The sequence below is a fragment of the Passer domesticus genome, chromosome 7 (genome assembly GCF_036417665.1).
Source record: "Passer domesticus isolate bPasDom1 chromosome 7, bPasDom1.hap1, whole genome shotgun sequence".
In the NCBI taxonomy this organism is placed as follows: domain Eukaryota; kingdom Metazoa; phylum Chordata; class Aves; order Passeriformes; family Passeridae; genus Passer; species Passer domesticus.
Window position 1 is genome coordinate 48253220 of NC_087480.1, and position 26792 is coordinate 48280011.

The 26792-nt window shown below is 44.5% G+C and overlaps 1 protein-coding gene across 4 annotated transcripts in view; it reads left to right on the forward strand.

The window, feature by feature from the left end:
- Positions 1–26792, forward strand: part of LOC135305127 (uncharacterized) — a 38529-nt gene that overhangs the window by 2565 nt on the left and 9172 nt on the right. Inside the window, exons 2-4 of one of the 4 annotated variants that reach the window (XM_064428420.1) lie at positions 749–836; positions 1206–1319; positions 2538–2678. In XM_064428420.1, coding sequence (XP_064284490.1) covers positions 749–836; positions 1206–1319; positions 2538–2554 — 219 coding nt within the window. In that variant the 3' untranslated portion in view covers positions 2555–2678. Of the gene's footprint in view, positions 1–748; positions 837–1130; positions 2679–26792 lie in introns of those variants that run through there. The other 3 variants (XM_064428422.1, XM_064428421.1, XM_064428419.1) reach the window with 3 other exon arrangements.

The window sequence follows — 26792 nt, forward strand, 5'->3', positions numbered from 1 at the left end:
TTTGCTTTTCAGGGATTTATGCAAACACTTGTTTGTTTAATTACATTTAATTTAAGGACATGCACCGAGTATTTTGCTTTGATCAATGGCTTTCACAACATTCAGCAAATGCCACAGGAAAAGTCAATGAATAGTGCCTTTTCTCACTTGGTTTCATGTCTTACCACGTATTCACACAACTTTGATGGGAAACTAACTGACCCTACATTTGCTCAAGAAAAGGTCACTTCAAAAGCTTTGAAGAACCTTTAAACAAACCTGTCCTGAATTTCAAGTAGTTGACAACACTTGAGATAGGTTGAGTTTGTTTGGAGTTCAGGTTAGACTGTGACCCTTTCCCTGCACACACTTCCCTGTCTCAAACCATGAGCCAGCATTTGCACTCCAGGCTGTGCCTACATGTCCTGGATGTACTTCAGGAAACAGGAAGAAGTTTGCAGTATCTTCCTTTTTTAGATTTTGTTCAACGTAATGTACTGTTCCAGAACTTTGTTTGCCTACTGGGAAATAGCCCCTGCATCATGTCATGAGGAATGCTTTACTGGTTTCTCACTTTTAGTGCTGTGGGGAATCACTGGGACCTTGGCTAATGCAAAGCAGGAATTTGACGCTGTTGGCTTTCATAGCAGCTATTACAGATTTACTGAGTATATCCTGTCATTTTTACAGGCCTGTGTCTCTCCAGGGAAAGGACTTTCCAGAGAAACAAATCAAGAAAAAATAACTGGCTTAATTTCCCTCCACCCAGCAACAGTTCTTCATAGCTGTACGTAGGGACCGTGGAGCAGCAAGAAGGGTTGTGTGGGACAGAGGCTGCCCGGGTGCTCCCACTGGCAGTAAGTATCCAGCCCTAAACTGGACCACACCAGAGGTTTACAGCCATGTGGACTCTGGAGAAAAATCTTACTAAATTCAGCATCCAGCCCTTTTTTTATACTGTGTTTAATTTCCTCTTTCTCATTCTCTTTTGTGGATCCATTGCTGTGTGTTTCTTCCATTTCTCCTGCTCTTTCTTCTTTTTTTTTTGTTGTTCTACCACATCCTTCCCTCTTCTGCTATGTCCTGGTTTTTGCTGGGATAAAGTTAATTTCATTCCTAGTAGCTGGCACATTGCTGTGTTTTGGATTTAGGATGAGAAGACTGTTGATAGCACACTGTTTCAGTTGTTGCTGAGCAGTGCTTGCACTAAGTTGAGGACTTTTCAGCTCCTCCCCCCACCCCACCAATGAGGCTGGGAAGTGCAAGAAGCTGGGAGAAGACACAGCAGAGACAGCTGATCCCAACTGGACAGAGGGACATTCTGTATCATGTGACACATGGTCAGTGTGTAAACTAGGGGGAGGCTGGCCGGGGGCTCCTGCTTGGGAACTGGCTGGACACTGGTCAGGGGATGGTGGGGAATTGCGTTGGGCATCACTTGTTTTGTGTGTTCCTTTTTCACTATTACTATGACTATTACTTTGCATCCTTTCCTGTTCTGTTCAAGCGTCTCTGTCTAAGCCATGGCTGTACTGTTCCCCCTTCCCTCCCCAGCCCGCTGCAGCCCGTGAGTGGCTCTGTGGTGCTCAGCTGCCTGCCGGGTTAAACCACGACCGTGTTTACCTACCTCGGGCTGGGCCTCTCCCGCAGCCTCTGCCAGGCCGCTGGTTCCTGCTGCACTAAATCAGTCCTCCCTGAGTCAATGGCTCCTCTCAGTCACTCACAGGAGGTGCAAATCCAGTGGGGCAAATTAAGCATAGCAATGCACAGGCAGAGCAGCCAAGTAGCCAGGAGGCTTCGGCAGCTAAAATTCAAGTGGGTTCAGAAGTTTTTCCTTGCTTTGATTTGTTCAGAGTTTATGCTGAATTCTTTTGAGTATGGCATTTCCTATTTGTTTTCTTCCTCTTCCCTACTGCCCTGCCTTCAGCTATGCTCATGCCTGTCAGTTTTTGTACAGTCTGTGCCTTGCTTGTGGTTTCCAATATGTGGGGGTTTGCTTTGCAGTATTTGTGCAGTGAGAGACACTGTGCTTTGTAAGTGTGCTGCATTTTCCCCTGGCTGCTGTCAAAGTGTTGTGGAGGTTCCCATTGTGTGGAATTGCAAGGGAGACTTGTGAGCCTCCTCATCCAGCAGGGAAAGAGAGAAGGAAAATCTGATGTCATATTCAGTTGTGCTTATTTCTGCTTTGGTGTGTGAACTGCATGGCCATACTTGCAGCTTACATGGATACAAGGATCCCTACAACTTCCATGGACATAAGGGACACAGCAATGTGACAGAGGCAGGAAGCATCCCTGCTGATGATCAGGCGTGGTGTGCTCCTGATGAGCCCCTGTTGGGCTGTGTCTGTACTGCATGGCTTCCTCACATCGAGCTGGATGCAGAAACGTGCAGCAGTTACAGCCAGCTCCTGCTCAGTTCCTCCCCAGTCAGAGACTCAAACACCTTTGTCATGGTCATTCGAGGATCTGATATTAACTTTACTTCAGCACCAGTGACTACCATTACCTCAGTGAGATGAGTGAATTACTTACACATTTTCATCTACTCTTATGCAGGTGTACCTCAACACTAGGCTACATCCAGAAGATGCAGTTTGCATCAAGTACCTCCCTATAGATGAAGTTTGGAATGCTGAGACTACTGTGGGCTGTGTCACTCCATGGCACAAAATAAAAATCATCGGGTGGCTCTAGCTACACCTGGCTGTGCATGTATTTCTTAGTTATGTCTATTGTTTTCACCCATGCAGTCATGAAGCTTGCAGAGGGTAGCAATATAGCCTGTAATCTCTTTATAAATTCCAGAAAAGAGTTCACAGCTGCATCTCATGACTTACATGAAGGAGGCTGAGGTGTCAGGGGCATACACAGGTTATTCCCCAGCATCTGCTGAGACAAAAGTCTCAGGCAGAGATCTCATTGCAGAGAATTCATCATCCCAAGTGACTGCAGTAGAAACATCTTAACTTTAAACTTTGGTCTTCAGAGTGCAGGATTTCCCAGTGGAGCAATGCATGACATCTGCTTAGACAAAATAACCATGCTCAGAAGAAAGTTGCTCGTGATCTCAAGGAATTACTGGAGCCAGCTGAACCTGAGATTGCAGTCAATTGGGCTGTGCCTGAGAAATCCTTGATCAAAGCACATACCCAAGCTGTGATCCATAATGGTCGTCAGCTGCAGTCTGCCTTAGTCTACAGCCTAACTGCACCTTGGAGACAACCAGCTCCTGCTTGTATCTGCATTGTGGGACTGTCTGCTCAGAAAATGCACTCTTTGGTAGATTCAGGTTTGTTTGTTTTCCTTGTCTACATTTAAAATATATTACAAACTCTTCCCAAAGTTGCTTTCTTTCATTATAATTAATAATCACAGCTACATTTCCTTGAAGTTAGTCTGTGTTAAGGTAAGGGAACCCTTTGCCTTCTTGCTGTTGGTTTCCCTCTCTCCCTCCCTGCTGTTTATGACCTGACAGAATAGTTTTCTCTCACTGATTTGTGGACATTCAAATGAGTTGCCTAGCCTTTGATTTTATTAACAAGTTTTTGTAGCTATTTTCTTGAAAAAAATAAGTATTGATTAATTATTGATTAATTAATTTTTTTCTTTGCATGCAAATGGGAGGAGAGGCCTGCTCTGGCAGGATGCTGAACATGCTCTGCCACACGGTGCTTTCTGTCACTTACTGTGCTTTCCAGGCTAGCTGCTGGAAATGTCACAGGATTAATTTCAGAATCCCCTAAGGTCCCTGTTGGCTTTGTCCAAAATCATTACTCATTTTCTGCTATGTACTCGTTTTCTGTTACTAAAACACAGTGAGACCTTAGCTGTGTTTGCTGCATTACTGTTCATTTCTATTCTGCTCCATCTGCACTCCTACCCTTTCCCCCCAGTATGTTGTGTGAGCACCTTGCACTGGCAGCTAGCTGTGCTCTTCTCTTGGGCATGCTTATGTCATGAGCTAAGTGATGTGAGGAAGCCAGCCACCACTTCCTCCAGGGATATCCACTGCTGGAAATTAGTTGCTTCTGCCTCTTGCTTCCAGTCTGTGATAGTGCAGTGGAAAAATCAATAGCAGTCAAATAATTAGACACGATGTCATCCTTGCAGATAGGGAGGACTTGCAGGCAGACAGCAGATCATGTATGTGCCTTAAGAATGCTTGTGGAGATGGAGTTATCATCCAAGAATGTGCAAATAGCTGCCCATCCCAGTGCTGTGTGACTGTGATGGGGAAGAAGTGCTAAACCATCTCTAGACTTGACTAGCATACAAACACAAAAGATTGTCTTGTTATAGGGAGCTGGTTGGGGTGATTTTTCTAGGTGAGCAAAGAAGAAACTACATGAATGGAATGTCTATTTACCTTCTCCCTGCTGGGGGCTAAAACAAAACTGGAGGGAGTGAGGTGGTGAGAGCTGGTGGGCTGCTCTGAGGGAGGGTGCACACATGGGCTCCCTCGAGCAGCTGTGTGCAGGGTCTCAGGGAGAAGGACACCTCTTTGAGCCAGCCAGGAAGCCTGTCTACTGCTTTCCCAGCCACCAGTGTTCTCAGGAAGTAGAAGGTTAGCAGAGGCTATCAGCACACTGCTTTGGTGCAGAGACTTTTTTATGACTGCATTAATGTGACTTTTCCTGTTGTTGTATGTATGTTCCTAACATAATTTATGGGTCCTGGTGTCAGTGTGGAGATGAAACCAGAAGCTCTTCTGCATGGAGCTAGCATTAAAAGCTAGCTGATATACAAATTGTAGAAGAAAATTAGTGCTGGCCACCAGCTATTTACTTTCAGATAAGTTTGCTTTGTATTTTAATTCTTTTAACACTTTGCATCCATCTCTATTCTTTTGTACACACTCAGCCACGAGTTTGCCACTGTCCTCTCCCACACCCTAACCTGGAGTCTGCTTCTATGGCCCCCCATGAGCTCAGATCTCAGACTTACAGGATAATTTAGGATCAGAGCAGAAAAGTGGTGGATAGGATGGGTCTTTCAGGTGAGCAGTGTGTGATAACATGATAATGTTTGTAACTGGTTCTGAGAGGAGAGCCTCTGCAAGGATGTGGAGCCTTTAACAGTGCCATGTCAAAATAAAAATCATTGATTAAAATTGTGCCTCGCTTGTGCTGCTAAAAACACTTGTAGATTGTACACACTGAAAACAGTAAATATTTAATGTACAGGTTTACTTTTCCTGGTTTATAGAAAGCTCAGTGGGCCTGACAGAGCAGCTAGACAGATGTGTTTATAGCGTGCTCCCCGGGCAGGTACAATGCTGCAGTGTTTGGCCTGTGAGCTCTGCAGGGACATGCTTAAAAAAATAAAAGTGTTCCATTTACATTGGGGGGAAAAAAATTCTGAGAATGTTTCTATTAATATTAGCTGGTGTAAAATCCCAAACTCTACATTTCAGGCCTTCCATACTTGAAAAATAGAGGACTGGATGGCAGGGATGTAAGAAGTGTTTCCTCTCCTATATAGCCAGGGAAAGGACAGTCATGGCCAGTTCTTGTGGCAGGAGAAGATGGTTGTTGCTGAATTGCCCCTGATGAAGGTGGGGAGTGCAATGAAGGGTTCAGGAGCGACCAGGGCAGCAAACCCTGTGCATGGGGAAGCCTGGGTAGGTGGGGATGCAGGCCAGAATGCAGTGCTTGTGGTTTTCCACAGACAAGGAGCTGGTGCTCAGGACCATGGCTGAGATCCTGGATGTTTATCAGGAGGCAGATTTCTAAAAGCTGAGAGGAACCAGATGCTGTGGGGAAAGCAAAATGTGCAGAACCCTCCCCACCCAATAGGTTGGACACACCTCCTACACACGTGAGATGTTGACAGGAATGGTTGGGAACCCACTTCCACATTCAAGAAGATTTTTTTTAATATGTTAGTTTTGACATTGGTTGAGGTATTTTATGAGGACTAGCTTCTCTTCCATTATACTGACATTAAAGCTGATATATCTGGTCAAAATTAGTGGCATCAATTAATTAGCACCCATTGATTAACTGAAACAACTGACATTTGGGTTTTGGAAAGTTCCCAATGAATGGGTGGCTGCATCTGCCTCTCTCTGATTTCCTCAGAAGTTATCCTTGGTTGAGAAGTGATTTTATTTCAGTAATCTGATTAAATAGTTGGCAGCTTTTGAAGAAAAAAACCACCCTAAACTTTTAAAAGGAGATCTCGGGCTGATTAACTTCTCATAAAAGTTTTTAGTTGAAGAAAAAGTGGAGTTAGGAAGCAGATGCCTGTCTTAGGGCTAGCTGAGCACTTTATGATTAAATACATATAAGTATGCATTAAAAAAATTTAACCATCATCTCAGGTGTGTGAGAAGGCCAGGTGAGATGGCTTTGCTTTCTCCCCAGCTTCACCTGCCAAGGACATTTTTCCTGAGTGCAGGTGCCCTGCCATCCTGGTGACACATGGGGCTGGGGCTGTCCATGGGTACCTGTTGAGTGCAGGCCAGCACCATGGTGGTGAAGGCAGCTCAGCACCTCTCCTTCCTGGGCCTTCCAGCTCAGGGGTGAGGGGCTGCCTTTGCCTTGAGCCCTGGCTGCAGCTCCCTTGCCTGCCAGCTCCGGTTGGGACAAGGATGCACAGACCACCCCGTTGCCCAGGGGAAAGGAGGGTGCCAAGAGAAGGGGGATCCTGGGCCGAGGACTGGCACTGCCACAGCAGCACTTGGTGCCATTGCACATCCAGGAGAGGGGGCAGAGCAGCACCATCTTTTCTTTGCAAGCTGAGCCACAGCCCATTTTCATTTATGGTCCTCTCACACCTCTTTGCTGTGCATCAGTTGTGAGCTCTGGCTCAAGCAAACCCAGCCTGGCTGGACCCAAACTGAGACTGATTCCAGCAGTCCTGCTGGCCTGAGGCAGCCTGCTGCCTGCTCCCTGGAGCCACATTCCCTGCATTTATGACCCCCACGTCCCTTGATGCTGGAGTGGCACACAGGGCTGCAGTAAAGCAAAGGCTCCTGCCTGGGCCCCCCAGGGGTAGCAAAGAGCACATTAACCCACTGTGAGACCTGGCAAGGACTGGTGACTCTCAATGGGTTTTATGGACACTCTTGCCCAAGTATCACACATTCAGGAGACTACACAGTTGATGCACAGTCAGCTCCTGAAGGGCATCTGGCACGGTGACAGTAGCCTTAGAAAATGAACTAATTGTCAGCTCCAGTCTGGATGTCACCACCATTTTAATGCGAATGGACTTTTTCCTCAGCCAGCCTCCTGTCTGAATGGGGAGCACAGAAACATCCCAATATTTATGGGATTTTAACTAGATTAGTTACAAACCTATAAAGCAAAGAAAGAGACAGTTCATCCAGTATTGGGGAGGGGAGTGTTAAAAATGCCACCTCAGATAAAATATTATGGGAGTTGAGTAACTGTAAATAAGGAATTCGTCTATGAAATAGCTTCTTATGTGAGCTTGGGATGAGGGCCAAGAGAATGTCTAGGGCTCAGGGAAATTTATTAGCCCAGATCAACGGGATTTCTGAGACTCGGGAGATGGGATGGCAAAGAATTTGCCTCTTGGAGTCTGCACTTACTCCATTCATGCCTGAAGCAGGGCTTTCACCTATAAAACTTTCAAGATGGTTCGTTTGCATGTTTTACATTTTCTTGGTTCTCATTAGCAGCTGCAGTTCTGACCTGGAACTTGGGAGAGCTGGGTTCAAGCTCTGGTTTCCAGAGTCTGCCAGCATGGCCTTGGACAAGTCATTCATTTCCCTGTGCTTCCTCAGTGTCTCTCTGTAGACAGGAGATAAATGTTATTGCCTGACTCCTGGGGATCAGGAGGGTGTGCTGAGGATGAGGTACCTGAAGCAGAAGTGAGAATACAATGGGTGCTTGTGAATGATAGGAGCATATGCAGAGCAGCTACAATACACAGGCTGACCTGGCTGACCTTGTGTCTTCAAGAGGAAGAATGGTATTTTTTTGGGGAGCAGTAGGTCTTCCCTTTGATTCCAATAATTTTAGTCAATGTCATGATTTTCACTAGTCAGGCATCTTTATTTTGTATCCTCTGCTGGAGCAAGCTGGCTGTCCTGATGGGGTCAATGGTATCCTGATAATATCAGGATAATAGAATTCTTGCTATGGATTTATTTTTGAAAAGGCACATGTACTTCAACAGCACACAATTTGGGAACCCACCACCTTTTAGCCCTCAGCTTTTCATCTCTCAGTTTCCTGTTTACATCCTTCTGCTATTCTTTGTCTGTATCCAGTTTTTTGTCTGGGTTCTTCTAGATGTGTCTTCCCTTTTGTCTTCTCTTTGGTATTTCTGCTTCCACCTCCACCCTCACTTCCATATTTTGTCTGTGTTTTATTTTCCTTATGTTCTTGGAACCCATCCTTAACCTCTCCTATATATTTCCCTTTTACTCTCTCTAGAGCCAAGAGCTTTTCAGTAAACAGCATCCCTCCCCTCTCCCTTCTGACTCATTGCCCACTGACAGTGGAAAAATTTCATCATGAAAGTGATGTAAAAATCTCCCAGTTTAGAGTGCAGGGTAGGTTAGGATGACCTTGCTCCGCCTGTCAGGTGAAGAGCCACAGAGTCTAATTCCTCAGCCAGTGCCTGATTGCCAGTGTATCTCTCATGCCGTGGTCTTTGCTCCCACAGCAGTTTAAGCACCTCTGGGTGTTGTGGGGATGCTGCCCTGTGCCCTGGATCCTCCTGCTCCTGCACAGTGCCTGTTGGTAATGTACTCAGGCAAAGTGTGGGAAAACTCTCAGACTTGAACTCTGCTTTGTATTTCCATGCCATATGAAACTCATTGAATATTTGCCGTCCCTTCACATGGCTGCTGCTCTTGGATTGCACTGACATATGTGAAATCTATTTGGTCCCTTTTTTAATATGCTGCTTACACTATAAATACAAAAGCAGGCAGTGCTTCTGAAGAGAAATAAATGTAATTGTGGTGGTGGTTGTTGTTATAAATAGTGCAAAGGATTTAGAAGCTATTTAGTCTTTTTGGGCAGGATCCACAAGTGTTCTGTGTATTATAACCTTAAAGCTCTTGTATTTAGCTATCAAAACTTCCCAGTTGTGATTGGTCCAGTGTGCTCATTACTGTTTGGCTCCAGTGCAGGGTCAGGATGCTCTGCTTTTCACAGGGGAAGAGCTTCGTCTCCAAGCCTGTGGTGTGCTAGATCACATCTGACCTGTACCTGCACACAGTACCTTAATCATGCATCTGCATGTGTAACCAGTCTATTTGCATAAAGAGCCATGGTATTTCCACACAGGAATTTTTGAGGTTTGTTCCCAAAATTAGTGCTGCATTTTTCCTCTCCTGGAGTGAAATGCAAATATTTATTTATTGACAGAGCTGGAGCTGATCGTTTTCCCTGTCCAAGTCTGAGATGTCTGTTCTGTCAGATGAAAACAAGTAGTATTCTGATTTATTTTTAAAGTGCATTTGTTCATACTGCATTTAAAACAATTAGTGCCTGCGCTCTGCCAGTCCCAGCAGAGTGCTATATATATATTTGTGTGTGTATGTATATCAAAAGGGGCTGAACGCCCAGAAATTCTCTTGGCAGCCCTGCTGTCTGGTTAGAAAAGGAAGTGAGCCACAAAATTTGAACATTCAGTTCTGAGACTTGAAAGCTTTCTGGATTTTATTACTGACTCAACAGGGTTTTCATTATGTATGTGGCCAAGAGGAGAGGTTTACGCAAGAGGAACATATTGTAGTTGAATATGTTTGTAATTTTACACATTGTTAAATAATTGAGATAACTAGATGTCTCCTAAATGGACAAAATAAATTAGGTGTTAGTGGCACTGTCACTGTGGCACAGGCCATCAATATGAAAGAGTGGCTGGCCCCATCCAAAAGCTAATTTCCAGTGCAGAGGGACCTGATTCAGTTGCTGAGGGACTTTTTGCTGTTGATGTGAAGGAGAGCCATCTTTCCCTCAGCTTGTCTTGAAGTCTCTTGCTGACTCTCAGTCTAGCCTCTTTTCCTCCAGATGATAGCATCTTCAGTTTGCCTTTTTTTTTTTTTAACTTTACTTTTTAGTAACCCAGTCCTGTTCAAACAGCAGTTTGAGGCTAGGTTTCTTCTGCTCTCATTTTCATGTTAGTTTTAGGAAGAAAAATATTGTGGGAGGCAGATTATCACGCAAAGAAAGTAAGTGTGGGAGCATGGAGTAAGCTGTAAATACAGACCGAGGCCATGTCCCGCTGTCCTGGTCGCCTCCTGCAGCAGGGGATGTGCTGTAGGATCCCACCCTGTGGCCAGTCAGCTCTGCCACAAACCAGCTTGACAGCAAAGTGAATTCCTGTTCCACAGACAACACAGTCCCAACTAATTTTGCACTTGTTCATGTGATGGGTATTTATTCTTCATTGTCTTAAAAAGGTATTTATTTTTAAGCCTCTGTGGTCTCTGGTGCCTCACAGTCTTAGTGCATGTGTTCTACTGTCAGTGGGAAAAGCTATCTATATGTGCCTCTGCATTTTACACATGGGAAGCCAAGCCATAGGGAAAATAGAAGATCACTGGATAATTCAGGCTGGAATTCCGAACCCAGCCTAAGCCTCTCTCATTCCTGTTTGTGCCTAGAGTCTCTCTGGTGTGCACCACTGGGATCAGTCTGGCTCTGCCTTATGGATAATGCTCCAGAGGTGCCAGGGCTGCTCTGGGGGGGGGGGGGGGGGGGGGGCGGGCTTTGCTCCTCCATGGTGACAAGCACCCTTCCCTCAGCCCAGCCACGTTTGCTGCTGGCTGCTGCCCAGTGTGCATGCAGGAGCCGTGCCTGCATCACTGCTCCCTCCTGCTGCAGCCCCGGGGCAGGGAATCACTGGTCCCCTCCAGCGGGCACCGTGACACTCTGCTGGGGCTGCACCCTGCTCCTGCCCCTGCCTTTGACAGCAAACCCCATGGTCACTAGAATGTGTCTGACCTCATTTTCTGTCTATTTTAAAAGCTATATAGCTTTGGGCATATGACACCTCCAACATTGTAAATAGAGCTGGGTAATCTTTCATTTCTGCATCCGATCTGTTCCGTTTGTCGTATATCTTCACGGTGAAACATTAGTCTCTGTGCCCTTGCAAAGATTAATGTGAGGCAGTGTTTAGTGCAGCAACAGTCAGGCCGTGGCACTGAACCATGTGCAGGTTAGCAAAGCTCAGTGTTTCCTTGCTGGCACTACATAATTAGTTTCACTGAGGGTAAGCACCATATGCAAAACAGATCCCCCTTTAATGTGGGAAGTGCAGTGTGTGCCTGCCCAGCTGTGTACCAAACAGATGGGTTTATCAGCCTTTTCCCACTCACCCCTGTGCTGCTGTGCTGGGTGCCTGTGGCAGGACTGTGCAGTGGTTGGGATGCTCGCTGATCTTCACACCCACAGCAGGGACTGCACTGCTGAGCTTTCTGGGGATGCAGGGGGGGCTTGGGAAGCTGACACTGCTGATGTCCAGGGAGCCATCATCACAACTCCCTCCCTCTCCCTCACTGCCCTGAGAGCTCAGGGGTGTGTGGTACATGCCCAGCATCTTCTGGCCCTGAGAAAGTTTTCATTTGTGGCTTCTAGTCTCAAGGATGTGGGTTGCTCCTGCTTTATATTTTATGTTTATGTAAGGTTGTTATGCTGGCTTTCTTACTATAGGCATTTTTGTTAGTCACTTCTGCCTGCTAGGTTGCCCTCTGTTTTTGAGTCCACTGGATCTATTTCAGCCAACCCCGCAGTGAAAGTATTTGTTTCCAAGAGATTAAGACAGAGGCAGAGCCCAGGAAGGGAAGGTGAGGAGCTGGGGAAAGAGGGTGTTGCTAATGCCCTTGGAGAGCTGATGGCCTGAGCCCAGCTCCAGTTAGAGTCTGGAGGAAGAATCCAAGGTGGGAATGCAGAGGGAGAGGCTGTGAGCACCCTGACCACAGAGAGTGTCTCCTTGGTGCTCATATGGTCTTCAGACACTGGAAAGTCCAACCGCAAGACACAGATCCATAGGAAATGAAGTCTCATTAGTTCTACTGCCCACAACTTGCTCATGGCTCCACCAGTGCTTCCAAGTGTTTGGTTTGGTGGAAGGGCTATTGGAAAATGGGCACTTGTCTTCTCTGAGTCACCCTACCTTTCCACCTCCCCAGGGTCAGGGTGTTTCCCAGGCCAGGGTGCTGCTAGAGAAGGTGATGTCCAGCTGTCCGTCATCACACAGGCATCCAGCCTGCATCTGATGTGCTGGCACATAGCAAGCCATCCACTTCTTCATGTTTTTGCCAGAGATTTTACTAACCAGAAAAATGTGACATTATAAGAAGGCTGTACCAGCTTGTTATTCATATCCTTTCCTGGGCAAGAAAGAGCCAGAAATCATGTTTTAAATGTAGCCCATGGTCAGATGGTGTGGCGAGTGCTGGAAGCTTGGGATGGTCTGGCAGAAAAATAATTTCCCCTTCTAAAACCACGGAGCAGTTCTTGTTCCTTCACACTCCAGCTGGTTAGCTTGGCCATGCCACCCAGGCATGGAGACGTGGCTGGACCCACCCCAGTGCCTTCCAGCACCCCTGGGTGAGCCTTTGCTGCTGCAGTTGTTGGGAAGGCTCTGCCCAGCTTTTGGCTGCCAGAGGAGAGCAGGGCAGGAGTTCAAAGGTGTCCTTTCCTCTTCCCTCACTGGCAGCTTTGCAGCTCATTTGTGATGCAGAGAATCTGTGGGGATGTCAATGTCACCGTGGGAGGGTGAGCATCCCACTGGGAATAGAGCCAGCAGAGCTCGGCAGGGAAGAGGGTCAGGGGTGCTGTGGGTGGTGGTGCTGCCTCTTGGGGTTGGGCTCCTGTTGGGACATTTGCTGCCACTCAGTCCTGCTGTCCTCAGGAGAGTGATGGGAAGTAGTAGCACAGGACCTGGAAATGCTGTGTGACTGAAAAAAAAAAAAAAAAAAAGGAAAAAAATAGCCCTTCAGGGGTATAGCTTGGGAAAAATTACCTGAATGCTTGGGCAACCACTGTTCCATCCATGCTAACAGAGGCTCAGATTTTGTGGAGCTGAAAGCAGCCAAGCTTTTTTCTCCCACTTGTGTAAAGCTGCACTTCCACCTCCTGTCTCCTTCCTCCAGAAACACAACAGCTTTGTGACACAGAGTTTTCCAAATGTGATACATTTCTCTAAAACTGCTTTCAAATGTTCCTAACAACAAACTGTGCTACTCATTTTGCCCATGGTCCCACACAGCTGCCAGCAGCGTGGGTGCACAGCAAGGCTGAGGGTACAGCCCTGCCTTGGGCACAGGGAGCTGCCAGCCATCACAGCACCACCAAAAGGGAGGTTATGGCTGGGGAAGTGCCATCAGTGCCCTCTTTGCCCTGCCCGAGCTGTCCTCGCCTGCTGGCCACCTCGCTGCTGGTCTGAGTGCTGTGCCCAGCTGAAGCAGGCAGCCAGCAGCTCGTGGCCAAGCTGCAGCCCAGAAATGGCACATCTGGACAGGGTGTGTGAGCTGCTCCTGGGGATGAACCCGTGCACAACCTGGGCTGAGCCAGCTCACCCCTGCTTGCAGGAGGGGTCCCTGGGAGGGCTTGAGAGGCAGGAGGGCAAAGGCAACTGGCGTGGCTCTGCAGAGCTAAGGAATTGAGTGAAATGCTAATGCCATCCTCTGGTGCTCCAGACCTTTCTATCTTCCTCTGTAAATAGGCTCCTTCCTAAACAGGAGGGAAAGGCAGTGCTTCACTATCAAATCCAGTCCATTAAAAACAAAATTATGGAGAGATTTGCCTCCTCTGAGCCCACCTGTCAGTGTTTGTAGTTTTACTATCATATTTTCCAACATCTTCCCAGTGTTTTTCTCTCTTCTGTTGCTGTACACGGAGGCAGAGGAAACTTGTCTGTGCAGAGGAAAAAATGAGCCAGGTTTTCTTAGATGTTCTAATAACAGCCTGAAAAAGCTTCACACATTGATCCCATGCCATTTTAGTCATCAGAGGCCTTATTTACAAGTATAGCTTGCTCTAAAAAAACCCAAAGCAAAAGCACTGTAGACCTTCTGTAAGTAAGTACAGATCATGTGGCTGCTTGAGCAAAAAAATCTCCAAAGAAAATTTTAAGTAAGTTCAAAAGAATATTGTTTGTCTGTTTTAAAAAAATCCAGACATGAATATTGGCTTTAGGAGAAGATGGTACCCTTTAAAAAGGCTAAATGAGTGTTACAGTACAAGTACCCTTTGCAGATCTGCTGGTCTTGTTGCAGGATGATAAATGTTTGAACCCTTTGATGCATGAGTCCTTTACAGCAAAGCTATCAGCCTGGAAGGGCTGCAGCCACCTGAAACCCCTCAGGATAGTCTGATACTTCACAGGCAGGCACTTTAAGGAGTGAAATTTGTAAAATTTTTTTATTGCAAATGAGGTTGAGTAGAACTTGGATGAGAAGGATGCACAGAAGGCAGTGGTGCCAGCAGGGCATTGTGGAACTGCCTGTCTTTGGCAGGCCCTTGCAGCTGTCCTCATGAATTGCATGTGGAATTTCTTATTTATTTTGCCTGTTTGAAGGCAAAAATTAAAACTGTTTCACTGGAGAGGACTGAGGAGGTGGATTCTGATAGCCACAACAGTGCAGCAGGGAGGTTAAGCAGCCTCAGAGGATTTGGAGCAGTGCTAAGACTGCTCTAAGTTTTTCAAGCTATTAACAAATTGTAGCAGTTGTCATCCTGGAGTGCACTGGGGTCCAGCCAAAATCTTCTTGTGACCACTGAGCTGCTGGCAGGTTCTCTGCTTGGTGATGGCACAGGATCACATGCAGTAGAGCATCACCTCAGTGTGGGCCAGAGACACAGATCATCTGTTTTGGCCTGCCCCAAAACTTCCTGGTGCAGAGGATGACACAGGTGTCTGTGCCTGTTGGAGCTGTCTCATTTCAGTTAGAGGAAATAAAAAAGGTCAGAAGGCAAGAAGGTGAGGTGATTACACCATGTGTGTAATCAGGTGTCATACTGAAAAGAGCCAGCATGAAACTGGGTTCATCTGGAATAGAGAGCAGCAGAGTTTTATGCAAATATTTTATTTCATTAAGAAAATTAGCATCTAATTTGTGTGGGAAGTAGTAAACTTTGTTTCCAGAGAAGTCCTGCTTTTTAAAAATTTTTGTTTGCCATCATACACATTGTGTTAGTTAAAGTGAAGCATTTTAGTCAAAGCAAATGTGACGCAGAATATTCAGGGTGCCATTAGATAAACAATGGGCTGCAAGTTGTCAAGGGGGAAAAAAAAAAAAGAGGCAAGTCTGGCACATGCTAAATCCATTTCTTTCTGTGCAGGAAGAAAAATAACAATTTCTTTCCCATACAGCTGAAGTCTTTCATAATCTGCATTGCTCTAAGTTTGATGCTGGCCAGAAGCAGCAGGACATGTGCCTGTAGGGATGCCCTTTGCATCCCTAGGAAAGGTAAATCCAGTGGGACGTTGCCAGGCTCTCCATGACCCTGTGGCTCATGCAGGGGTTAGAAGCAATATTGGCTGCATCTTGACACAGGGTTAATTAGTTTTCTCTGCCAAAAAGCATCTCAAACATGCTGAATGGTTTTCTGTTGGGGCAGGTCTTCTCACAGTGCCTGGTTTGGTCAAAGGTTGTTTCTGTGCCTCAGATGCCTAAACTGATTTGTTTTACAGCATTACCAATTACTGACTCAAGATGGTGACACAAACAGTGCAAAGTTTGGATCTCATCTTTCTCGTGTTGGCTGACAAGTTACTCTTAAAATAGCAATTATCTAATGGGGAAAATCCCACAGATCTAGGCAAGAGGATTGTAAAAATAGCTATGATTACTGGTAAAAGTCCCAAAGTAATTTTTGAACCATGCTGTGGCTAAGGACTGTGAACATGTACCTGTTATCAAAAAAAAAGGAGTGAAAGGCTGGCAAGAATTCCATTTTAGTCTGGCATCAGTGAGTACCTGCAGGTCAGCAGAGAATGTATTTATAGTTTTAACCACATGAAGCGAGAAAGCCTTATGCTTGCCCTGTATTTTTCCATCAAAGAGGTGAAGTAATTCAGGGTTTGTGAATAGATCTCTGTTCTTGGACCTTCCTTTTTGACCCTGAATCCCTTTATAAAACAGTCTTCTGTTCCTCCTGTGGATATGTTTTTTTGCCGGGAAAGTTATTTTTGGAATGATGGTTTATAATTGATATTGATGTATGCAGTAAGGCCTTTATATATATTCTCTGTGCTCACACTTGTTTTATATAATCACCACCAAAATTCAACCCACTTGCTTTCAATTTTCTTCCCATACTTACATCTGCTTTTCTTCCATAATTAAGTTTTTTCAAACACATTGTTGGACATCAAGGATTCAGTTCAAAGTCCAGAGCTGCAATTATGTCTGTTCTGTTTGTGCAGAAGTATTGCTGCCTTAGTAAATTAATCGTCACTTGATGCCATCTACCTGGGCTTTTTGTTCGGGGGAAAGCTAGTGAGCTGTTTTAATGTGTTTATGTGCACTGGAAAAGACAAGAGAATGAATCAGTGCATGTTCAGGACCTATTCTGCTTCTTCCATAAACACCAGAAGGGAGGGTAGAGTAGGGAAAGAAAATTATTTCTACTCAGTTTGTGGAAACCTAAATCTGTCCTTCTTACAAATAAAGACCAGAAATCCCAGTCTTAAAACCCTCATGTACAGAAACAGCTGAAATTTTACTGGGCAGTGACTTCACAGCACAAAGCCACACCAGTTTTACATAAGAGACTCTGTCCATCTGCATTTTGAGGTATTGTCAAAATGCAGGAATGAAAACACATTCCAGCAGAAGGATGGAGACTGGAAGCTTTTGCTGGGAGGGTGCTGTTGAATACAGGCATGTTTTCTTTGCTTCATTTCTCCGCTTCTCTGGAAAAACCTAATAAACATAGCTAATTTTTCTGAGGAAATGGATATAAGGTCTTCTTGCAAAGGTTTTTTTTCAATGTAAACTGTACTCAGACTGGGATGCTTGCCAGTATTATTATGCTCCTAAAATCTTGCTTATCCATACCATTGGGTTGGCCTTGCCTTTCAGAAGTAATGAGTATGTAGGTTTCCCAAACTCAATGTGGGCTTCAGAAGCCTTAAAAATCTTTAAAATTCTTGACTTCTGCTGAAATGCTTTAAGACCTGGCAAATAAATGTATGAAAGGCTCCACCTTGTTTGTAGTCAGAAAAATGCCTCTTTGGAACAAAATCAGGTTCAATAACACACATTTGAAAAAGTCCTGGAAGTTTATGATGTTGTTGACTTGTCTTGGGGGGAATAATGATGGGCCTCATACTGGTTTTCTTTAAAGAAAATTTTTACTCTTGTTTTGTTTCCCAATTCAAGAGCTTTTTTTTGTGTGAATGAGATAATCTGTTATTCTCAAAAGTACAACTAGGTACTTTTTAGACTGTTGATTCCCAAATCTGAACAGCTATTCTGCAACAGGTGGTAAAGTAATTTTGTCTCTAACGTGTATATAGATCATTACAGACTGCATCCCAGAGCAGGTGTTCATGGATGGGGATGACCATTTTCCATCTGTTTGTTTTATTCCCTGTCTTATTTGTCACTATTAAATGATTACTGCAGTGACAGAACGTCCCAAGTATGCATTACTGAATTTCTATTTCAGCCTGGAAGCAAGATGATAGGCCTGTGGCATGCACACTGCCAAGGGAAGACAAATATGAACAAAGTGGGGCTTTCAGTTCCCACATCTTTGCAAGATCTTTTCATTAAGCCTTATGGAGTTATTTTAGTAATGAGCCTCTGCCAACACCAGCTCAGCTGCAGAGCCACCAAGGGCGGAGGCAGAGCTGAGCAGAAAGCAGGGCAGGAGAAGCGTGGTCAGGAGAGCTCTGCAGGTGCTGCTGTGCCCAGGGAGGGGCAGGGGGACAGAGGGACACAAGCTGTGCCCACGCATGGGAGCTGCCTCCCGTGCAGCTGAGGCTCTCCCTGGCCAGCGTGCCATGCTGCAGGGAGCAGCCAGCTCTGTGCCTGTGCTGAGGGAAGGGAGAGACTGGGAGCCTTGTCCTAGGCCCTGCTGAAGGCAGTGGGCACAAGCTCAGGGCACTAGTTAAGCTCAGCCTAACATGTCAAGCTGGACCAATTGAGGAAAATTATATAAGCCAGCACTATTTCTTTCTTGGTTACCAGTACTGTCAGTTAACAGCATAAACTTAAGTTATAAAGTGTATTTTTATTTCACTGCTCTGTTCCGTTTGTCTATAAATATTCCACAGTCTTAAATAAATGCCGTCATGAACTGAAGTGCTTCTACAAAAACATGGCATTATTAGGGATCAATCCTGGTCCCTCATCCCTAAGAGCATTTGTTGTTCTCAGAGTGTAGGTAAGAAGCAAGTTCCAAACATGCATCAGATTTAAAGAGCAAGCGTTCAGTTAGCAGTGTGGCACCTCACTGAAATGGCAGAGCTCTGGGTTACAGAAAGTCTGGGCAGGCCAGTGCCCAGCTGGCAAAGTGCTCCAGGAGTGGTGGGTCAGCTCAGCATCAGGGCTATGAGATCCAAGAGCACAGGGGTTGGCACCAGCTGCTCTTATTTTTAGGGTCCTGAGTCAGCGTAGCCTCGAACAATAAGGGCTGGTTGGTTTGCCAGTGACAGCTGCAGGTTCCTGGTGGAAGAGCTGGCTGTTCCCATGGAGAGGAGCTGCTCCCTGTGGGCAGGGGCTGTCCAGCCAGGGCTGCAGCTTGTTTGCAGTCCGGAGTAAAGCAGCTAAGAGAAGCATGAACTTTCCTGCATCCCAGTACACCTCTGGTGCTTGCACTACTGGTGCTGGTTTTGCAGAAGGGTGGGAACTGTTGGCTCCTGATGCCCATCTACAACTCTCTGATTAATTTCTTCCAGATGTATATTTTTCATAAATCTTAGATTTTTAGAAATGGCAGCATAAAGTTTGATTTCTGTTCAGCAGCCTTCTTTGTGACCCTCCTTCCCTGCTCCATTGAGCTTGAAAGCCAACTGGCTTTCCCCATAGAGGATGGATGGGGCAGCAGGAGGGCTCTGGACCTGGGAGCCAGCAGCAGGAGCAGCCATCTCCTACTGGCAGCCAGCAGACACCTCTGCCAGGACAGCAGGGAAAGGAAGGAGCTGTGTGCCCTGGCACGGCACACATTAGAAGTGAATGGCACTGAGGGAAAATTTCCCGGGAAAGGTGTTTGCACAAAACACCTAGAAGCCTTTCATGCATTTTTGAGGTGGGGACAGGAAGGCATTGGGGGAAAAACTGTGGGTTGGAAATGTATTTCCAACTATTTATAAAGTAAACAAATTCCTTTTGAAGTTATTGGTTTGTTGCATAAATTGTGCATTTGACAGAGTAAGTGGTGGGATGTTATGGCAATTACTAATGTCCCTTGAATATTTGGTTAACCACTATATATAATCCCAGATGCAGTAGCCTTTCCAGGGAGAATTTAGATCTACCCTTTGGGCAGGATTAACTGTTACTCTCTTGTTTCAGCAACTTTTCAATTATTTGATTTTAGTACAAGAAGTTTTCCATTTTGAGAGGAAAAAGGTGTCCTTTTGACATCTGACTTTTAAAAACAAGTTCCAAGTACCTGTGTGTGGTGAGCTCTGAGGTGACTGCCTGGGTACTGGGCAGGAGGGGGGGGAGAACTGTCCCAGCTAAAGTCCAAGCTCTGTTGCAGAAATGGATTTCATTCCTCCTTAGATCCAGACACAGAAATTGCGTTACTGCAATGCTGAGCCCTGTGTTTCAGGTCAGATTCTTGCTGAGATATTAACACTTGAGAAGATACCCATCCCTAACCTGCTTCTCATAATGGCAACCAGAACATACTCACCCTGTCTCCAATTTTTCTTCTGCCTGTTATTTTATTCTCATCCTGCTTGTCAGTTTTTCTTAGGAAAGTCCCTTGAGTCAGCATCAGTATGTGTAGGCTCAAGGCAGAAAGGTGATCTGCTCTTCCTAAGCTCAGTTTTCCCTGTGGGAAATGACATATCCTTGGGCTATCACCCTTGCTTTGTGAATTTAAAATATTGCTTGAAGATACAAGCACAATCACTTAGGTGATTGCCTAAATGAGAATTTTTGTGTATTAAAACACAGAGAGAGACCTATGCTTTTAGGGGAGTTTCTAGTCTGGATCGCTTGCCTAGGCTGGGACTCTGAATTATATCAGTATCTCTCTGCTTAGCTTTAGAGCATGCTTTTATAAATTTTATTTGTATCCAGTTGTTGCTATTCATTTTCAGCCCATTTGCAGCTTGGTTGGGATACTCATCTTCTTCTTCATTACTGAGGCAATAAATGTCTCTCAATATGCAGGTCCCAGCTCCCCCATGGTGTGTCCTGTGTGGATTCCAAGCAGTCTTCCTGCATGGGCTCACTCATCCATCCACAGCCACTTCTTCCCTTGTTTTCCATCTTCATGACAGCTTGTCTCATAAATTCACTCAGGCATCACTGGCACATCTCCTCCCTACTGCTCTAATAGCAGAGGAGAAAACATGTCTGTGATGCCTTGATTTTCAGGACATTAACTACAAATAAAATAGCACATTGCAGCCACTTGCCAAGATAAATCCTTATAAGCAAGTTAAAATAAGATCTTACTCATTGGAGTACAATTTGAAGCTTAAGAAAATGTCATCCGTAAGGCTTCTGTATAAAATAAACCCAGGTCTAGTTTCAAAACAAATTACTTCAAATACAAATTAAACACATATTTCACTAGGGATTGACCTTTTCATGATCTGCAGAGTTTACAGGATCAAACCTTAACAAGTTTAATGTAGAAACTATGACAATGTCTCTGATGCTTTTTGGGTGTAGAGCAGGGAAACAATATGGTGTGAGGGAGTTCAGCACTTAGATATCTGCAATAGAAATGCAGTAGCCCAAATATTCTAAAATGTGACTAATTTCTTATTTCATTTTCCATCTTCACATGCTCACTTGAAGGCTTCCAGCACTGGCTTTTTACATTGGTCTGAGAGGCGGTCAGCTGAAATGATACATAATTCCAATCACACACAAATAAACTGGGCATAGGAATAGCATCACTCATAATCAGCATGAGTAAACATTTATCAAACACTGTAAACAAATGTTTCCAAATAAATTCATTTTCATATAATTTGGAAATAGAAACAGCCTTCCCTTTGGTAAATTGGCAGGGCCCAGAAATTTGCTAGGTGTTTTCAGAGAAATTCTCTTGAGATGGCACAAGTTTCCTGGCCACACAGCCCAATGCTGCAGATTTAAGCATGACCAAGAGCTGACTGAAGAGGGGATGAAGAACCTGGGTGTGGGGACCATAGTGACACTAACTGATATGGATATCTGGGAGAAGTGCTTGGTTCCTTCTCAGCCTTCCCCTGTGTTCAGGAACCTGTCCTGTCCCCCCCAGCTTGCTCCTTTGGCACCCACCAGGCAAGCATTCAGGGAAAGAGTTAATTCAAATTGCAATGTGACATTAAGCTGAAGCAAATAAATGGGCTTATATATATATAATATATATATTATAAAATAATGTGTTTGCATTGTGAGCAGGCTGGTGAGAGGGAGTTTGAGGAGGGATTTAAAAGACAAGATGTGGTAAACTGAGCAGAATTAGCAAAACATTTCCATATGGAGAGGTGGCACAGAAGAAAGAGAAGAGAACATCAGTCGGAGTGAGCCTGGAAGGAGCATCAGGGGTGTGTGTACATCAGAGATGGTATTAGAGTCTGATGAGGCCAGGGCTGGATTTTCAAAGGAGAAGCAAGAAATAGATCTGAAGATGGTGAAGGCATTTATACTGAGGTCACAGGGACCTAGGGCAACTCCAACTGACCTCATGCTTGCTCTGAGAAGCCCAAACCTGATGAAGGTTGGGTGAATCATGAGGAGCTATGGCTTTGAGGGATCCCAGAGTTGGGCAGCTTGAAAAGAAACATTACAAGCCAGTGGGGTGGCCCAGAGCAAGGGTGGCAGAAGGGGTGCCATGCTGCAATCACAACCAGGTCAGCCCAGACTTCTCAGTTGAGTTGTAGAGAAATATTGGAGCCTAGACATATTTTGGGAGGACAGAAAGGGTAAGAAGAAGTGGCAGTTAGCTGAGTCAGAGAGCTAGAATGGAAGGGAGGTGGTGAGACTACTGGCAGAAATGGAAAGGAAGAAAATGCTTAGGAGGCAGGTGAGCCAGCAGTACAAGGTACAGCTGCTTCCCAGTACTGCTTGCATGAGCTTGGAGGACTCTGATGTCTGTCTGTCATCCCACAGCCTTTCATCAACCCCATTTAAATTTTAAAGTATATTATGGCTCTTGTATAAAAGTAACTCCATGCTACTCTTTTTTACATATTTCTAACTCATTTTCATAAAAATAGCAGGTTTCCAGTGAGTACTGGCATTCAGGCACATGTAAGGGAGTTGGTCTCCAGCAAGCAGATGTACACAGAACCCAGCTGTGAAGGTGCTACAACATTTAGAGCAGACATCTGTGCTATTTAACAGGAGATAATCCCATGCACACCCAGCTACCATGCTCACAGCCCTTTCCCAAACTATGCTGGATGCTCAAATGTTATGATTACTCAACAGAAAGTAATCCAACAGTTTCTAAGCAGGTCTTGATTCTGGGTTGAGTCAAGGAAGTTCATTTGCATTTAAATACCCTTAAGCCCCTGAAAGAGTTTAAGTTTTTCATTATGTTTGGAAAAGAGCTTGTGCTGCTTTTCTAGGCCTCAAATGTTATTCTCTTATTTGCAACCAGCCCTTGTCATTTCTCTGCAAGTCTTCTCATCCATGAGCTGGTCTTTTGCATGCCACTTCTTTCCTAAGAGGGCCACCTGCATACAGATGTCTGCATATTCTCAAATTTAGCTGTGTTAGGCATTTCTGTAAACTTCTTCTTCCATATGGTATGTGAAAAATATCATAGGTTTTCCTAGACCTTTCCAAGACCACCTTCACTTGAAAACTTTTTCTTGTTTTGGTACTGCTTGTTGTAGACTGCAGAGCAACAGTTTATGGGTGGGGTGGTCATCCTGGTGGGTCCTTTGTGATACCTCACTTAAAACTGCTGTTTGTGTTTGCCAGGATGATTCTGTATTAACAGGTTTTTATTATGAAAAGCGCAGCTGACCTTTAAAGTCCAAAGGCCATATTTATGAATGACTCAGTCTGTTCTCAGTGTGGCTGAAGCTTACAGTATGCAAACAAAAGCCAAAGCATACTTCTCCCATGTAACTTTTTGAGAAAGCAGTATTTGCCTCTGGCATTCACCAAGGGAGCTTTCCCTTTGTGTGCAAGAGGAAAATTGGGCAGGCTACAATAAAAGGCATTGTTGGTCCCAGCATGCAAAGAATGATGATCCAAGAACTGAAATAATAGAAAAGTGTTGGGAGGGAATTTATTTCACAAACATGTCAAGATAGCTTCAGGCTTACTCAAGTTTTAATTCAAGCTTCTCATTCTTCTTAAATTCTTTCCAGGCCAAAATGGATTAAGTAGTTGCTAATCTTCAATCATTCAGCATTTCCCTGGGATCGGGGTTTGGGGATGGCATTGGCGTGCCGACATTTCAGCCTCTGGTCCCTCAATGACAGTAAACCCCAGGGAATCCCAGAGTATGTACCCTTGCTCTGGGATTGGGGTCTGTCTCCTCAAATTCCATTGTGAAGGCCTCGGCAGGAAGGGCCTTCTTGCTTTGTGTCCTGGAGAGTATCTGTCACAATAGTCAGCAGCTATGATCAATATTGCACCCAAGATGTTCATAAGAGGCTATAAGATACCGTTTTTTATGGAGCTGGTTTCCAGACCCAAATATTGCCTGACAGCAGTGCTTACAAATCATTGCAAATAGGAGAAGAAAACTGGTCTTGCTGTGACATATCTCGACAGATACTGCCAGACTTAGACCTTAAAAAAAGAAAAAAAAATTATTAAAATTGTGTCTTTTGGCACGCTAGTCCTATTGGGATGTTGTCCAATTGAAGTGACAACAAAACAAAAATGGTAATAATAAAACATTCCTATATAGACATTATTAATTCTTATTCCTAAATCTCCCTTTTTAAAAATGAAGTTTAAGAAATTCAGAACATGTATTTTACCCCCTCTTCTTCCTCATCGCTGCTGGAAAATCCCTAGGAGCTAATGTCAGTTAAGAATTTACAGTAGCAGCTAAATGTAAAAACTATGTAATTTTTGTCCTATGGCCTTATCAAATATAACTACAAACCATGTTCACAGCACTGCAAATTACACAGCACTTCACCAGGGTGACACATTGCCTAATGTGATAGATGATCCCACACCTAGAACTGTCTGGGAGCTTTTATGAAATACCAAGGCATCCCTTTGGTGCCTAACTGATGCAGGACAGCTGGTCTTTTTCTCCTTCAAGGAGGATTCCCCTCAGGCTTCATTTGCAATGGTTTATGTCCATGTGAATTATTTGTATTAAAAGAGAATTAGTATGGTATTTATTGGTCAACTATAACACATTGAAATGAAGTGAAATTTTTAACTACTTTTTGTATCAACACTAGAAACAGCTGTTCAATATTTTACCTTTCTCTGACAGTGGAGACCATTTTCATTAGCTCTAAGGTGCCCCTGTGCTTCTCAGGCAGTATAAATTCATTTATGCTTGCCTTTAAGGCCTCTCTGCCCTTCCAGAGCAGTGCACCAGAGGCTGAGAATAAAATGCAACCAAAATGCTATTAAAATAATCCAAAAAAAGTGTAACACAAGCAAATACTTTATAATGTTAACAATACTCTTTTAACCTTCCTTAGATTGAAACAAAAAGGTTATGGATGGCTCACAGGGACTGATGAGTTCCCTCTGGCCCTTTCTTTTCTCCCTTCATGTTTCCCATAGCTTAATTGATACTTGGTGGATATTGTTGAACCCTGTTCAGCTAGTTTTATTTAATATAATCTAACCATTTTGTGCATAAACAAAGTGATTTATGCAACAGAATGTTTTGGGCAATGTGGTCTGGAGCTGTTGGGCTGACTAGAATGCTATATTACCTTGGGTTTTGTGGAGGTTTTTAGACCTCTTACTCTTGAATCCATGGGTACTAAATGGGTTTTCGCAATATAATTAATAATAAAATGTTAATCATCATGATAAAATAAGAAGCCTAAGATTTAGTAGCTCCTTTTCTTTATCATATTTTTCACAGCTTCACTAATAGCATCAGATTCAGACCTGTCTTATTGAAAACTTCTGGAAAAAATGCATATTTTGGTCCAGGACGATTAGAAGGAATTCCTGGAAACTGTCTCCACTGCTCAAACTCAGCTCTCCACTGCTCAAACTCAGCTCTCCATTACTTTTATTTATACAGCTCCAAAAACATGCCAGGAAAATTAAAGTAATTATGAAATCCTATGAGAAATTTTTGCTATATTGTTCCTGATGAGGGAAGTAAAATCTGCTCTTTCCTCAGAACCCAGACTCTGCCTCATTTCACAAAAGATGGATGAGCACTGTAACACATGAAAGACCTGGCTTCAATTCCAAGAGAAGCAGACAGGTCCATCCAAGTGCGGTCGGTCTCCGCTGCTCTTTGCCGTGCCCTGCCTGCTGGGGTTCCTGCCCTGGCAGCTGCTGGGTGCCCTGCACGCCCAGTCCATGCAGTTTGTCAGCACTGCACCTCGGGCACAGCCCACGCTGGGCAGCAGTGCAGTCCTGTGCAGTCAGGGGATGCCTGGAAAGGGTGGGGGGAAGCTCAGCGTGAGCAGGATAAACAAATGGCCAATGCATGAGTAGTCAGCAGGGCAGTGATGAATGGGAAGCGCCCTGAACAAGGGGGAGGGTGAGCTGAAAAATTCAATGGGAGGTGAAAAACACTGGAAATGCAGTGGATGAGGGAAAACACTGCCTGGAAGGGCCTTGTGAAAATGTCTGAGTGGCACAGAGGCTGGTGACAACCACAGAGCATCTGCGGTGCTTTGGGAAGATTCCTCACTGGTGGGGCTGGGTGCAAGCAAGGATTTATTTGGGAGTTTTGTGTTAAAATATACATCAGTGCTAGCAACAGCAGGTCTGACTGTAATGAGCTTAATGAATGTGGCACAAGGGATGTTTCAGGTAGAAGGCAAAATGTGGGATTTCTTGTGTGTATAATTAGGACACTTGGCAGCTGGGTAGGCTTTAATTGCCATCCAAAGCTCCTGATCTTGCCAAAGAATGAAGAGTGTAAAGAGAGCTATTGATTTCCATCTGGACAAACAATTTACTTTTTAGTGCTCATCAGCCTGATGTGTATCTTCATTCCCTGTCACTGCTGTGATCAAGCTAAAGCTGCTTTCATCAGCAGATTTCAGGGGGGATTTCAGCTGAATGTGTGGTTAGAATTGCAAGGCGTTAATGGTAAAAACTGACTCACTTACCACACTGGCAGTGCTCAATGTGCTGTTAGTTTTGAAAATCTCCACCTATCTAGGTCCTTACATAAAGCGTCTCTTTGCTGTAATGTGCAGTTGTGTCCCAAAAATAAAACGGGCACAGAAGGAGCCTTCTTCTCTCCCTGCTCAACAGGAGAAAGTTAATGTTGATTTTATATGGTGTATGTTTGTTTATAAATTCAGTGTTACTGAGCAGAGGATTAGATCAAAGAAGTGGATTTTGCATTTCTCTTTGAAGACACAGATGTCCATAGTCAACATGATCATTTCTGGGAGAGGCTTCCAAATTTCATGGGCTAAATGCCACACTTTTTCCCTGTCCTTGACAGTTTCATTGTTCCAGGGGGATATAGCTGGTGCAAGTCATGATCTTGAAAGAAAGAAACAAAGAGAAAACTATTATGTAGTATTACGTAGTAATGCCACTAGGAA